A 14,792-nucleotide genomic window follows, 5' to 3' on the forward strand; every position below is an offset into this window, starting at 1 on the left:
TAGACAAGTGCATGCATGGATAGACAAGTGCATGCATGGATAGACAAGTGCATGCATAGGTAGATAAGTCAATCGGTGCATGTGTAAATCAATCCATACGTCCATGCATGTGCTTCTTTTTCCGATTCATTTCACATAAAAATTTATTAAATAATCGCATAGTGGGCCGCAGCCGCTAAAATGGTATTTTCGAAAAGCTTTGGTTAATGCTTTCATTTAAGGTTTCCAAAAACCTAGGAAGGGACCACGAAATTAAAAGCTGCGATACCTCTTCAAGGGCCTCGTCAAATAAGTCTTCATATATCAGACAGTCAACGATACGCTCTTCTATTTTCCTTTTCGTGCGCCCATTTATATTGATCTCATATGTAGACCCTGATCTTATAAACTTTGAATAAATTTGCAATGCGGGCTCGTGGAACAGCTCACTGGTCTTTTCAAGAGAACAGCTAAACACGTGATTCTGGTTCAAAACGACAGGTTGGTTTTGAGGCAAATTCGTCATCGTCGCACTTGCCGGCCATAGCTGCTTATACTCTTTACATATTTCATAAAACAAAAGGTTTTCTACCGCAAACTCGGTGATCGTAAACTTTCTGAATTTGGCAAGCAAAAGACCATCAGAGAAGATATTATCTAGAGTCAATCCTTCAAGCGAATATTGATGGAAGCAAGAGCACTTGAAGTTGAGCTTGGCGAGTGACTTTTTAACAGATGACAAGTGGCCGAGCGAATTCAAGGAAAGAATGGTATTTGGCTGCTTGGAGAAACTGATCCCATTTGCGCATGATTTCTTGTCTGATTTCGCAACAGGGAGTAATGGGAGGTGTGGCGAAGATACTGAAAAATTGGGACTCAAATTCGCGAGGCTCCCATAACAATGATGGGCCTCTCCAAACATGGCTGAAAGGAGCGGCAAAACGATTATTACGCAATGAATGAACGATCCTCCAATTAAAAGTATAAACGAAGATGGGATATAAGATCGTAGCGGCTGCAGTAAATCAAGATCCGTCCAAAGAAGCAGAATGCAGAACCCGGGACAAGCGACAAAGAAAGTTATCAGAAGATCATATTTTATCCCGAATGCATCAGTGATCGAAGTTACTTGGTATAGCAGAACCGGGGTGACAATAAATGTATATGCCATCGTTGCAACAATGGCAGGCCCGTACAGCTCGCTTAACCGTACCGAATTGTTATAAGGAGAGCTAAATCTGAAATGAAGAAATAGAGAAACAGCAAAGTGAATCACAAGAAGAAGTAATAAAAAAACCCGGGGTCCACATTTAGACATGTAAAAGAATTTATAAGTGAACAGAGAGGAAATGGATTTAGTGATCACAAAGAAAAGGAATACAATCGATCGAATAACGGGGAGGCTGCAAATCTTCCTGCTCCAAAAACAAAGCCTGCACTGACATTGAGTAGACGGCAACTCGCTTGCATCGGCGGAAAAAGGATCAAGGTTTGCTGTATTAGCAGATTCTTCATCATATTTGTAATCAAAAGTAGAAGGTGGATGTTTCTTTGAGCAACATCCATCGTAATTTGAAGATTTAGCGTAATAGACATTTTTATCACCAACAAAACCGGGAATATCTTCCGTATCAGTATCGTGGCTAGTGTTTTCGTCTTTGAGACGACCGTGTATTTGAGTATCGAGAATTCTACACTCGCAAGACACATGGTTATATAGTTTATCGTGACCATCGTATGGTGCACAACGAAAGGTACACTTTTTGCAATTCTGGGACAAGGATGCTTTTCTATTTAAAGGGGTATTTAAAGACGAAATAAAGTTGTAAGGTGATGAGGGATTCAACGAGTTATCTCTAAAAATGGCAGTGGAACTTTTGCACTGGTCAGGAAGCGACTGAACTGAAGAAGATCGCGCTTTTTTGTCAGAATCTTGCACGGTGGCTGGAACATTGATTTCTATGTTTCCAGTTGATAGGGATTTATCAAATACTTGTATCTTGTCATGAACAACCTCATTTTCTTGTAATGCAGAGTAACCCGACGTCTCAAGGTCGATCTTTGAGTTTCGCAACGACAAGAGCTTGTTTCGGTTACAATGGAACTTTTGAAGTAAGTCTAGACCTCTGAGAACCCAGGTAACAATAACAAACATAGGGATAAAGAAATTATAAATCCATATCAGCGGGATATGTGGAAAGTCATAGTTAGCCTCATAACAAAAAACGAAGGAGCAAACAATCAAATTTAAGATGCTTGAAGCAATGCAAGCCTTGAAGCCTCGTTTCCGAAGCATGTAGTTGGATCCGTATTTGATGTAAAAAAACAGTGTTATCAATAAAAAGATATTGTATGCAATAAAAAGAACCCAATAGATCACTGCCAAGCTAGGAATGGAGAACGGAGAATTTGTAGACCAATACAAATATCTTTGTTGCTTAGAGCAGTTCAAATACGACAGCTTAATGTCTCCAGATGGCTGTCCGGACATTGCCCAGTCCACCATAATGTGAAGAAACAAGCAGACTTGCTACAGACCAAATAAACAAAAACAATTGGTTGCGATTTGCACTATGCTGGATTTATATTTTAATTCGCAACTAATTCGCAATTAATTCTATTTTATTGCATTCTATTAAGCAGGGTACCGAATTCTTGGCCCTGAAATTCTGCAATCGACAATTCTAGTTCTGATGGCGTTCTAGACCCATTCGAGCTTGCAAGCGTTCCTGCACCGTAGGGCGATCCGCCATGTGCAGCAGAAAGGTCAAGCAATAGGGGACATTTTGAGCCCAACGGGACATATATCATTCCCAAGTGCGCAAAAAACGGCATCAACGACAAGTGGGTCCCTTCTTGCCCAAATCCCAAAGACCCAGTGGACACGAATGTTCCGACAAACTTTTGCGAAAGCCCGCCATTTAGCCACAGCTTTCCACAGCTGTCAAGAAGGGCTTTAAACTGTGCTGGAACCATCCCAAATCTGGTCGGAAATCCAAACATAAATCCATCCGCTGCGTGGAGATCATTTGCGGTCACCACAGGTATATGGGGCATCGCTTTTACGTTCATCTTTCCCAGCACTTCCTGGGAAAGTGTTTCTTGAACCTGAAAAAGCTTTACCTTGACGCTGGATTTTTCCAATCCCTTTATGATGCTTTGCGCCATCTTTTCGACATGGCCATAGGCCGAATAGATGATCACATATACGGTCTTCATGGAATAAATAAAGCCCAAATTGTCGAGTGTTAAACTTTGTGATTGCTCAGCGATTAAATTTGAATTTTATTTAAAATTAAAAAATAAAAGTTTGAGTGCAAGTTCCCCTTTTTGGAATGCACATGGGGTCTCTGAATCATATTCCGGATCCTGTCTCGCCGCCAGTTGGCATTGAAAAGCAAGACCTTATCTCGATGCTGCCTGGACCCTTGTGTGAAAATCCACCCAGCATTTCCAGAATATATGCCTGGGTAAACGACTCACGATCGTCCGACTATTGGAACTATGATAATGTGCCGATAAAATGGGGGTATGTCTTGGTAATGCTAATATGTCTAGATGCCAAGATAACTATCGCATAATATCAAAAGTGGGTAGGGGGAAGTATTCCGAAGTTTTCCTGGGGTTCAACATCAAAACAAATCAAGAGGTAATCATTAAGGTTTTAAAGCCGGTTAAATCGAAAAAGATCAAACGTGAAATCAAAATTTTGCAAAATATCTCTTCCGGCCCTAATGTGATCCAGCTACTGGATATCGTTAGAGACAACGAGTCCAAGGTTCCTTCTCTCATTTTTGAGTATGTCCGTAATTCAGATTTCAAGCATCTCTATCCCAAACTAACGGACCTTGATGTCAGATATTATCTTTTCGAGCTGTTGAAGGCCCTGGACTATTGCCACTCCATGGGGATCATGCATCGAGATGTGAAGCCCCACAATGTTATGATTGACCATGAAAATAGAAAACTTAGACTTATCGACTGGGGTCTGGCCGAGTTCTACCATCCGGGGGTTATGTACAATGTCAGGGTAGCTTCTCGCTTCTTTAAGGGTCCCGAATTACTGGTCAATTTCCAATGCTATGATTACTCCCTCGATATGTGGTCCCTTGGATGCATGTTAGCCGGAATGGTTTTCAAGAAGGAGCCCTTTTTCATGGGACAGGATAATAGTGACCAACTGGTTAAGATTGTTCGGGTTCTGGGGAGCGATGACTTTGACTGTTATGTTGAAAAATATCACTTGGAAATCGATTCCAAGTTGAGGCAACAACTTGGCGTCCACACAAAGAAAAACTGGGCAAAATTTATACTCCCCGAAAACGAACATCTTGCTTCGCAGGAGGCCCTTCACTTGATTGACAACCTGCTAAGATATGACCATCAAGAGCGCCTAACTACAATTGATGCGATGAAGCACCCCTTTTTTGATCCAGTTAGAAAATAATTAAAGCTACATTGTCCTCGGCTTATTCTCAAATAAATTAAGCATTAAATAAATTTGATAAATTTTTGCAATTTATTCCAAAATTTATTCCTGAATTTGCTGCTGCAATGTATACCAATGGGCTCGCATTGTCGAGGCAATATCTCGATTTCGGTAAGCATTCTCGATTGATGTATAGCCTTTGAGCCCTGTATATTTTCTTCGCTATTCAACTATGTATATACGTCGCCTGGGTACACGTTCCAGTTAAAAGATGACTCGAGGGATCCCCAACAAGCATACTTTGACGCCTCCGAAACACACGAGCAGCAGTATTCCATTCCCACGGCAATTTCATTCTGCAATAGTATGACCTGGCTTTTGATCTGTTAGCAAGCAATAATGGAAATACAATCTGTGTCTCTTCAGAGGCCGGTGCCATTAGCATTCTGAATTGGTCCGAGGACTCGATAGTAGGTAATGATTTCGGCGGCATAACACCTTTGCATTAATAGAGTCTCATAGCTATAAAGTCCATTCCAACGCCATTTTCGACCTTTGCTGGTCAAACAATGACCAATCGATCGTATGCATCTGGCAACGTAACGTTTAGTGGACCGTCTCTGGGGACCAGTCACTGAGACAAACAGATGTCAAAACGGGGCAAAACTTGTACCATGGCCAAAGGTTGCATTCCAATACTAGCGTCAAGATTGTCAAGGTGTCTCCTCATAAACAATGTAAGGTGGCTGCATGTGTAACTTGGTAGTCCAAGTTGCCACTGGAGGGCGAGATGGACAAGTGTGCATATGGGATTCTCGCGCCGCAGAGCACTGTCTTCCTCTTTGGACCGTTTCTAGACCCTCTTCAAAGCAATCTTCAAGAAAAATACTTTCCGTAATGCCGTCTGAGTCGGTTACTTCGATCAATTTTTGCCCGCTCAATGAAAATCTCCTTTATGTTTCCTACTCGTCCACAGGGTAACTTTTGGTTGTCATCATGCTTTTAGACACGTTTATTTGTATGATGTTAGGAAATCCAAAACCGGAATATTGCTGTTTCTTCCTGACGAAAAAAACAGAGGTAAGCGTGTTTGTCGAATTTTTAGCCTTTTCCTCGATGTCGCTTTCCGGAGACGGCATTTATTTATATGGCACGTGTACAGACAACAGGTTCGATTTTCGGTGCTTTAATATCGGTAGATTATGTCGCCTGGAGACCAATGGATCTCGAAATGTCGACTTTTTCTCGTGCAATTCGTTTTCTTGTTCATCATTCTATGTAAACTGTGACGTTTCCCCCGATGATAAGTACGTTTTGACAGGATCTAGCGCATCGGGCGTGCATATTTGGGACCAGGCAAATAAGCTATGCCATATTTACTCCAGTCATAATTCAGAGGTTTCGGCTGTGGCCTGGTCAAAGACCAACCCATCGATTGTAAGACTCAAAGCAATAATCCCTACCCAATGATAGTTTGCGTCTGCCTCGGATGACAAGTCTGTACGTATTTGGAATATCGATCGCGGGATACATCATATGCTGTATTTTTCGGAGAAAAGATATTTTTCGCACAGGAAGGAGCCGATTTCGGCCAGCTCCGCACCAAATCGGCCCCCTTCAAATGATACCAAGGAAAACAGCGGAAATTTACATAACCAAGTCGCCCCCCAGAGGTCAATGAAGCTTAAAATTAACCAGTTTTTCAAACCTCTCCTGAACAGTTCAAATAGAAAATTAAATTAATAAACAAAGCAGCAAAGTGTATACCCCATGAGGCTGAGATCTTTCACCGGATCAACCAGACGCTTGAATGACACGTCGACAGATGCTCCCGTATCAAGCGAAGATGATATAGAAGGCAACTATTCAAGTGGGGAGCTGGACGAGGATGATGCCTCGCTGCTCGATCCCAGCGAGGTCGATCAATTAGAGAGCGGCGGAAATAGCCCGTTAAAGACTCGAAATTCCGACGAAGATGATAGCAGTCCTGACTTTCCAGATAGTGAAGATGAAGATTCAAACGGAAAAGACAGCGATGGGGATAAGTTTGTAAAGTTCATCCCGCGTCAAAAGCGGCGGTTTTTCGTGGAAGAAAGTCCCGAGTTGGACGCCAAAAAAGCACACAAAGCAATGAGAGACGATTTTGTATCTGAGGAGGACAAGCATAAAAAGGCCGTTCAAAGGAAAGTAGCCAAGGAGCGAAAAATGGAAGAAGCAAGAAAAACAGCACTAAGCAAGCTATTGACAAAAAAGCAGCGGCCTGCAGAGTCTTCGTCCACCGAGAAAAGCTCAAAGGCAAAAGCCACCACAGTCACTGGACCAGTTCCAGAGGGCGTAGTGAGATTCTACGATACAGCGACGAAAACCCTTGTTATTTGTCCATCTCTTTAGAAAAAATAAAGCTCGCTAAAAGATGTTGTCGATTTCCTTTTAAGCGCAAACATTAACACAATTAACGGTTGACGACGCGCGGCTCGACGTTTATTGCAATGATGTGCGGTAAATATTATTTATAGATATGGATTGTTCAAAATGCTTTGTAAATAGCGCAGATTAATGGGATGGAGGCCATTCAAAATCCCTTCTAGTTCCGGATATGTTCCCAAACGGCCTATGAGCCGCTTCACAGCAGAGGGCAATGAAAAATCCATCAGCGGATCTGAGGAAAAAAGCTACAAGATTGGTGGGCCCCAAATTACCTGAAGAAGCCTAATTTCTTCTGCATTCAAGTCACCTTTCGCAAAGGTGTTGGCTCGGTGGAGTTTACAAAACTCATAGTCTTCCGATATTAAAATGGATCTGATTTGTAATGCGATTATTGATTACCTGACTTTGGATCTTTCAAGATCATCGATTGCAGGCTCCGAGGACAGCGAAATAAGTTCATAATCAAGCATTAAGCTAACAAAGAGGCAAATCATGGACTCCAGCTGCGAAACAAAAACATGGTAAAGACACGAATCCGGATTAGACAAAATCAAGATAAAAGCCATTGCCGAGACAAATTTGTCCTTGGCATTCTCCATTTCTTCAGCCTAAGATGAGAATTGAAAAGCACCACCTTTCTAAGCCAAAGGTTCCCAAATTTTTCAGCACACTCTGGTGATGGGTTGGTCGATAATAATACATCAAAAAAGTGGTGATCTAATACACATATTCTTGCCGGGAACAGAAATAAAGAATACGAGCTTAGTTTCTCGTCCTAAACCAAAATCAAAGCTAATCTTCTACTTCCTCCATTAAAATAAGGTTACTAATTGCGAAGAAAATTCCCTTCAACCAATCAATAGCTTTAAGAAAAGAAAAGGCTCTCAGGAGACAAGAGTCCAAGACTTTGCACATGAAAGGCCATATTTCTGGCTGCCAGCCTGGCATCAAATCGGAAAGCTCGGCAAAAAACAAAGACGAAAACTCCTAAGCAAAATTATTTAAAGCCTATGGTACGGATAAATAGGAAATCGGTAGCATTAAAATATAGCTGTTAACGATAGAAAAGACGAGAACTAGATTTTCAGATCCCAGCGTTAGAAATCGAAGAGAAAGCCTTGAAAGCATCCCAAAAAGCTCATAATTGCACTCGAGATTTTCTACAAAACAGGGGTAATGAATAAGGAGAGAAGACCACAGGCAAAGAATATCTCCCAGGTAGTAGTACACGTCCCCATTATCAAATGTCAGTATACCATTGCCTTGGTGGGCCTCTGAGATTCCGAGACAAGATTTAATCAGTGAAATGGAAACTGAATGGAGCTGAATAGATTTTGCTCCCAATGACTAAAGATCAAATAAAGATATCTTGTACCTTTACAATGGCGCTCAAGAGGCCCAAAAGCCGGCAACGAAGCTCCACACTGCATGATTTCGACTTCCAGCCAGTCGAAATTACGTCAATCAGCGAGTTGCCCAGGCTTCCGCTCTCCAGCTGATATGATTAACATGGAAAACTTACATCAATATTACCTGTTAGAGAAACAAGTTCTTTAGTGATGTCCAGCAGGTCGCATTGAAGATCTAAATCCTGAAATTCAAACAACAGGTTTGAGATACCCAAGATGACGGCATCCAAACCGTGCAATGTCGATCTGCAAAAACAAAGTAACGATCCGATGGAGACGGCGCAAAAATATCTGAGAATAGGGAGGTGGTAATTGACCTTTTGACCAAAATTAAAGCTGCTACAAAGGATGCTGCATAAATACGCATAGATACTTTTGAGCGCTTCTTCTGACAATATTGGGGCTATGGTCTTACTGCATGCCAATTCTGACATGAAGGTCATAGACAATAATGAAAAGGATGAAAAAACTCTCGAGCTGAAATAGGGATCGGTGGGAAGGGCAGGAAAATATCTTTTCAATAGAAAGCTGTTAAATGACAACACCTCACCCTCATCTTTTATCGGAAAATCAAAGATAAGCAGTCTTTTGATAATTGTCTCCAATGAGTCATTTTCCCAATCCACCGGAAAAGAAGGATGCAAACAAGATAAAGCCTTGTAAAGCTTCTTGGAGAATTTTCTTAGTTGATTTGAAATTGACACATTAATACAATTGGAGGGTCCATTGAATACGCCGGATAAAGGAAAATCAGGCTTTTCGTCTTTGGTACTCTCCTTGCTGGTATACAAACCTTTCTTTGGTCTAAATAAGACCAACATTTCTTCAGGATCATTTAAACAGGCTTCAAGGTCGCACTCTTGACTAAAGGAATAATATTCTGTTAAAAGAAGCCACAAAAGCTCAGAGTGTTGGGATGTGTTCGAAAAAAGAATACAAAGAGGATCTTTTGATTACAAACATAGCGGCTACCTTTAACTTGGCATGAAATCGACTTGAAAAGCAAGTAAAACAAAGTAAGCGCCATCGCTTTGATCGCTGGAGTGGCTATGGATTAAAATTCAATCAAGCAGGTACAATCGAGCTGGAAAACAAGAGCCAGAAACAGAGCCCCAATGGAAGACGAAAGCTCACTTTCCCACACTAGTTTAAAAGGAAAGGGGCAAAAAGAAGACTGCAATTCGATATTGCGAGTTTGGCTCGTATTTAAGAAAATACAAAAGATCTTTGAAATTTGCTTGAGTATGGGATAAAGTGCACCATCTAACGGTTAGGCTTTGAGGAATATACCGTCAACTGTCGTGCGGTGAGAAAATGAAAATTTTCCAAGCGAAAAAAGAAGCCCACGCAGCAATGGTAAATTGCTCTCAGAAAAGCATTTGTTTTGAGGAGAGCCATAATCTCGATATGCGCCCAGAATTGTCAAACGGACACACCGAAGAGAGAGCTCGATGCTGGAAGCGAGAAGACCATTACACTTTTGCAAACTCGAAGGATAGAGATTGACCATCGCCAAAGAGAGCTCAATAATCTTAGCCAGGAAATATTGACACGTCTATAAAGATATTATGGGGCAAAGCTTACCGAGATATATGTCAATTTCTTTGAAGGAAGGCCCTGAATATATAGCCTCTTCAAAATAAGATGCAACAATTTCCAGCCGCGACACAATTGGAACAAATCACCATTTTGCATGGACAAAAACAAGATGTCAATAATGGATGGGATAAGTTCTTGCCACATGGCGGGGTAGTCATATTTAGCTATAGATGACACGATCACGGATGCCATGTTTGAGATTTGGGGAACCTCATGCCAAACAAGCAAAAAAACGACTTTCCTGAACGATTCACGACTCTGCTCGTCAAGCGATCTAAATTAAGCCTAAAAACCGCGACCTTGGATATTTCCGAGACCATTGTCTTTCAAAGCCGTTTTTCAAATAAATGCAGGCCAATAGCCTGACATCTAATTGGACTTTGTCGCTATTGACAATTTCCTGGAGTAAATAAACAAAGGGCATACCAGCAGTTCGTGTATAATTATACAATGGAACTGGCGCTCGTTTAGGAAGGCTTCCGCCTGTTGACAGGCAAGCTTGTTATATGAGGCTCTTTTTATCAAAACACCAAAGGCGTCTATCAGCTCAGAACAAGTGGGCTGTGGATACTCCACATAGGAAAAAGATCGTTGGTTCTGGGGAACTCGACTCATCCAAAATAAAATTATTTATTCATAAAACGTCGTTCAAATTGACAATATTGTTACAAGAAAGCGACAGCCACCGAGACCAAGGTACCGCACAAAAACACGGCGCCATTCATGTTGGATGAAGAGGAACCTCCGAGAGTAAGCTTTTTCTGTTCATTGGGATCGATTGCCGCTGTAATATTTTTCTTTAGATCGTCTGTTTTTATATCGCCCTTCTTTGCATCGTCTTTCTTTGCATCTTTCTTGGGCTCGTCTTTGTTTGGAACATTTGCTTCAGAGGCTACTTCCGATATATTCAAAAACAGGACAATAAACGCCACGAGACATATCAAATAGATGGTCTTCATTTACAATTCATCAGAAACCAAAATGCTCTTATATCCCATTAGGGTTTAGAGGTGTAACCAATAAAGTGAAACTTAAACTTGATTGGTATGTCATTTTAAAATGTTTTTATTTAATGGACAAATCAGGCCGACTTGAGGTCAGAACCGTTGAAGTACTCCCCCGGCAAAGTCAATCGCCCAATGTAAGCGACACACCCTTATTAGACATAGAATCCAAATGGAGAAATCTTTGAACCTGTACGTGTTTCTGAAAAAAAGGTTTTGAAACAGATGAAATCCTATCTAGATGAAATGGAAAGGCTGGGGGTGCCTGAGGGCTCCTTAGAATCACTACGCGTATTTAGAAAGTCCCTAAAAGAAATAATCAACACCCATTCTAAGAGAAATAAATTTATTTAACGTTTGCCAGCAAATTTTGAAGCCAAACATTGGCAAACTTTTCGAGATGACTTGTAACCTACGGTAACAACAATACAAATCCTACCTTTGAGAGGGAATTCCTTGACAGGTAGTAGCTTTTGAATCTATTGGTGATGTAAATTTTCAGATCTTCCACATCCCGTTCGTGCATATCAGGAGAGGAACATATCATGATCTCAGTCGACAACAGGATTTTGGAAAGCAGGGCCCGAAACGAATACCATTCCAAATCCGAAAATTGCAGGTCACATTGGCATAGCAAAGCATCTGCCGTATCAAGAGGATCTTTGACCAGTATATCTATTGTGGAAGATTTCATGAGGATAGAAAGGGCTTCCGGCCACAGAGAAGAGTGCTTAGAAATAAATTCGGCTCTGGCGTAAATTCCGGAAATAAGCACGGCAAGTTTATCTTTAATCCCCTGATCGACATAATCAATGTTCATTATTAAGTTCATTTCTTTCAAAGTGGGCGACCTCATTCTTTGCATTGAATAGACATTGCAGAGATGATTTCTAACATGATTGACAAGAGCAATATCTTGACCCTGCGGATATAACCCCGAAAGGCAACTGGGTGAAAGTTTCAAGTTACTTTGTGAAAAAGCTACGGCCAAGCTGCTTTTCCACCCATGTTTCGGAAGCAGTTGATATGCAGAGGATAATAAATTATTTGAGACATTCGGTGAATTTACGGGCATTTGAAAAATTTAAATTTAACTGCCCGTCTAATGTGAATTTTTTATTAATGGCTCCTAAAAATAAGGGTTCCTCCGTTGGCAAGAATCCCACGAAATCCTCAAAAAAGCCACTATTGTTTTTGAAGGATACCGATGGCAGTGAGCTTCCATGGTTTGAGCTTTTATCTCCCCTTTTGGGCGAGTCTTTATCTCAATCTTTGTCGAGTACACCTGTTTCGTTTACTCCAGGCCAATTGGAGCTATTAAGGACCAAAGGGAAACAGTTGATTGAGACGCAGGAGGCAATTTTCTTGGAAAATGCCCCTAATGATTTGTCTTTTTATTTAAATCTGCTGAATGAGGGTACCCGTTCCGATCGGTTGGCTGCATATGGCCTGCTTGTTGCGAAGGCTCCACATTTTTTCATTAGCAAGCTTTCTGAGTGGATGGTTTGGATTTCTTCTGGAATAAACAGGGCTGAATCTATTGGAGACGCAATTGTCTCGTTGGCCCAGGTATTTTCTAGCCACATTATTCCGACAACTCACAAACTTAAATACATGGAGCAACGCCAAGGACCAAAGATCCCCTCGGATCCAGAATTATGGGTTTGGGCTGTTGAGGATTCGCTCAAAAGAGCCTATGCAGACTTGATACGTTTGTTTGAAAAGCAATTGATGTCTCCTTATGAGCAACTGCGGCTTCGACTTCTTCCCGTAATTTCGAATCTTTTTTCGACACATCCGGAGCAGGAGTCGGCTCTCCTTTCTCTGTTATTTGCTAAACTTGGGGATTCCTCGAAAAAAGTAGCCTCCACCTCTGGAAGGTTGATCCTTAAAATTATTAACATGCACCCCGCAATGACAGAAGTGGTGGTCTCTGGCTTATGGCAACAGGTCCTTATCTCGAAGCTATCTTCATCTGCTTCTCCAAATTCTTCAAAAGCATCTACGCCGTCAACCTCTTCATTACATGCCCAGTATTATGGGATTGTTTTATTGACGCAAATCCCTCTTGATTCACGGTTCCAGGATCTGGCCCGGAAAATGATTGCGATGTATGTCTCTCTCATTGAAGAGTTATTATCTGATCGGCCAGAAGCCCCTTCTAAAGATAAGAAAAAGAATGTAAAAAAAGAGGAAAATCAGGTTGATTCGCACAAAGAAAAGTTGCTATCTTTTATACTGAAGGGCGTACACAATGCATTTTCGATTTGCAAGGACGCCAAGCTTCCATCGATTGACATTCTTTTTAGACTTACCCACATAGGTTCTTGGTCAAAATCTCTTCAGGCCTTTTGGCTGCTCTATAAAATTTCAAAGGAAGTCCCCTCGTTACAGGAGAGATTCCAGAAATCTCTTTGGGAATCCCTTGTTGATGATCGGTCTGCCGGACATGGTCGGTATCAAGCAGAACAGCATATTGCAATTGTGAAGACATTTCTAATGGACAAAATGTCAGGCGACTTTTCTGCAGAAACCTTGCCGATTATACTTGCCTTTGTGAAAAGATGGCTTGCATTCATTTCGTTGTCAGGTTCTATTGCCTTCATGTGTGCTGTTCTTCAAGCGATTCTCGAGGTTTTTCTACTGATCACACGTAAAAGACCCTCAATTATTAAGGATATAATTCTGCCTCCAGGGGATTATAATAATTCGTGGGATCCACTGAAAAGAGATCCCTCGTGGTGTGGAGTTACACTGGATGCTTCCAAAAAAAAGCTTGTCTGCTCATTTTTCGAAATCTGTCCGTTTTTATTGCATTATCATCCATCGGTTTCTACTTTAGCCAAGGCAATTTTAGCATCGACCAGGGGAGTTTCAGCATCGACCAAGGGAATTTCCGCAAAGGAACTTGATAATCCCGAAACGATCTTGAAGAATTCTACAAGCAATCCATTCGAGTCGTATTCGCTAAGCTCATTTCTTGATCGCTGGGCATACAAAAACCCGAAAAAACACTCAAAATCAGAAGCGCCAATACCTTCAACATCCGATTTTTCGTCTCTTTCGAGCCATGATGTTTGTGCCTCAGATGTCTTTTATCACAAGTACTTTGTGAATAAAGCAAAACGAGTAACAACTAACCTCAGCATTCCAGACGGAAGTGATGGAGAAAGCGATTTTGATGGTATCGACCTGGTCCCATCGGATGGCTCTCAGACCAGTGACGTCGACATCCAAGAACCATTTTCAGATGATGATGGCGACGATATTGATGGTCTGAGTGAAGAGGACGGATTAGTATCGAGCGATGAGGATATTGGCTATGAGAATGGCCAGTTTTTAGATGCAGATGCTGAGGAGGAGGGTGCTAACGATCAGACCACTTCGAAAGACAATAGAACACCCAAAAGAAAAAGGGTTAAATTGCCTTTATTGGCCAGTGCGGAAGAGTATGAAAAGTATTTAATTTAAAATTAATAAAGCTCAATTGTAGCATTACAACTCAATGCCATCAACAACAAGAGCTTTTAAGATAGTAAAAAGATCAAGGCCCTTTATGGGTGGAGTTAATTAATTGTCGGTATTTATTGGTCTAACGAATTACTTTAAAAAAAATACATCAATGCTTCCTCCAAAGACACTCTCCTCTTCTTCTCTCTCTCTCACTGCGGTCGAGTTATATTGTCTATTGTTTTCATCTGTTGATGGGGAAACGCAAACTAACCTAGACAGTGATGTCTGAACCGTTTTTGCTTTGGAAAAAGGTATCATATTATGGTAAAGAGGCATGAGGGCAGGATGTTTTTAAAATAAAGATATCAGCCAAGGGGATGGAAAATATCCGCATGCACCTTAAAATTGGACGAACCCATTTAATTAGTGCAACCGAGTTTTAGTTCTTGAAAAACACGGCGAACAAAGATACTCTGGAGGCCACTTCAAAGA

The 14,792-nt window shown here is 41.3% G+C and overlaps 10 protein-coding genes across 10 annotated transcripts; 4 read left to right on the top strand and 6 right to left on the bottom strand.

The window, feature by feature from the left end:
• Positions 1-175: 175 nt before the first annotated feature.
• DI09_116p10 (uncharacterized protein) lies at positions 176-2,485 on the bottom strand (the record flags this gene model as incomplete). The annotated part of the gene is made up of 1 exon (XM_013384007.1): positions 176-2,485. One exon carries the CDS (start codon positions 2,483-2,485, stop codon positions 176-178), a length of 2,310 nt encoding a protein of 769 aa, XP_013239461.1.
• A 116-nt stretch (positions 2,486-2,601) lies between these two features.
• On the bottom strand, positions 2,602-3,198 carry DI09_116p20 (type IV NAD(P)H:quinone oxidoreductase; the record flags this gene model as incomplete). The annotated part of the gene is made up of 1 exon (XM_013384008.1): positions 2,602-3,198. One exon carries the CDS (start codon positions 3,196-3,198, stop codon positions 2,602-2,604), a length of 597 nt encoding a protein of 198 aa, XP_013239462.1.
• Positions 3,199-3,314: 116 nt separating this feature from the next.
• DI09_116p30 (uncharacterized protein) lies at positions 3,315-4,426 on the top strand (the record flags this gene model as incomplete). Its single annotated transcript, XM_013384009.1, has 2 exons — positions 3,315-3,508; positions 3,577-4,426. The coding sequence occupies 2 exons, from the start codon at positions 3,315-3,317 to the stop codon at positions 4,424-4,426; spliced, it is 1,044 nt and encodes a 347-aa protein (XP_013239463.1).
• Positions 4,427-4,773: 347 nt separating this feature from the next.
• Positions 4,774-5,878, top strand: DI09_116p40 (uncharacterized protein; the record flags this gene model as incomplete). The annotated part of the gene is made up of 6 exons (XM_013384010.1): positions 4,774-4,882; positions 4,921-4,991; positions 5,040-5,145; positions 5,181-5,385; positions 5,439-5,564; positions 5,608-5,878. Coding segments are annotated over 6 exons (888 nt in total), but the record flags the coding sequence as incomplete, so codon positions are not given.
• Positions 5,879-6,178: 300 nt separating this feature from the next.
• On the top strand, positions 6,179-6,799 carry DI09_116p50 (uncharacterized protein; the record flags this gene model as incomplete). The annotated part of the gene is made up of 1 exon (XM_013384011.1): positions 6,179-6,799. The coding sequence occupies one exon, from the start codon at positions 6,179-6,181 to the stop codon at positions 6,797-6,799; it is 621 nt and encodes a 206-aa protein (XP_013239465.1).
• A 162-nt stretch (positions 6,800-6,961) lies between these two features.
• Positions 6,962-7,434, bottom strand: DI09_116p60 (uncharacterized protein; the record flags this gene model as incomplete). The annotated part of the gene is made up of 2 exons (XM_013384012.1): positions 6,962-7,067; positions 7,235-7,434. The coding sequence occupies 2 exons, from the start codon at positions 7,432-7,434 to the stop codon at positions 6,962-6,964; spliced, it is 306 nt and encodes a 101-aa protein (XP_013239466.1).
• Positions 7,435-8,295: 861 nt separating this feature from the next.
• Positions 8,296-10,035, bottom strand: DI09_116p70 (uncharacterized protein; the record flags this gene model as incomplete). Its single annotated transcript, XM_013384013.1, has 4 exons — positions 8,296-8,330; positions 8,369-9,124; positions 9,535-9,775; positions 9,829-10,035. 4 exons carry the CDS (start codon positions 10,033-10,035, stop codon positions 8,296-8,298), a joined length of 1,239 nt encoding a protein of 412 aa, XP_013239467.1.
• Positions 10,036-10,390: 355 nt separating this feature from the next.
• On the bottom strand, positions 10,391-10,802 carry DI09_116p80 (uncharacterized protein; the record flags this gene model as incomplete). The annotated part of the gene is made up of 2 exons (XM_013384014.1): positions 10,391-10,448; positions 10,513-10,802. The coding sequence occupies 2 exons, from the start codon at positions 10,800-10,802 to the stop codon at positions 10,391-10,393; spliced, it is 348 nt and encodes a 115-aa protein (XP_013239468.1).
• Positions 10,803-11,259: 457 nt separating this feature from the next.
• On the bottom strand, positions 11,260-11,922 carry DI09_116p90 (uncharacterized protein; the record flags this gene model as incomplete). Its single annotated transcript, XM_013384015.1, has 1 exon — positions 11,260-11,922. The coding sequence occupies one exon, from the start codon at positions 11,920-11,922 to the stop codon at positions 11,260-11,262; it is 663 nt and encodes a 220-aa protein (XP_013239469.1).
• A 47-nt stretch (positions 11,923-11,969) lies between these two features.
• On the top strand, positions 11,970-14,318 carry DI09_116p100 (uncharacterized protein; the record flags this gene model as incomplete). The annotated part of the gene is made up of 1 exon (XM_013384016.1): positions 11,970-14,318. One exon carries the CDS (start codon positions 11,970-11,972, stop codon positions 14,316-14,318), a length of 2,349 nt encoding a protein of 782 aa, XP_013239470.1.
• Positions 14,319-14,792: the final 474 nt, after the last annotated feature.

The sequence above is a fragment of the Mitosporidium daphniae genome (genome assembly GCF_000760515.2).
Source record: "Mitosporidium daphniae strain UGP3 chromosome Unknown contig-116, whole genome shotgun sequence".
Lineage (NCBI taxonomy): Eukaryota > Fungi > Microsporidia > Mitosporidium > Mitosporidium daphniae.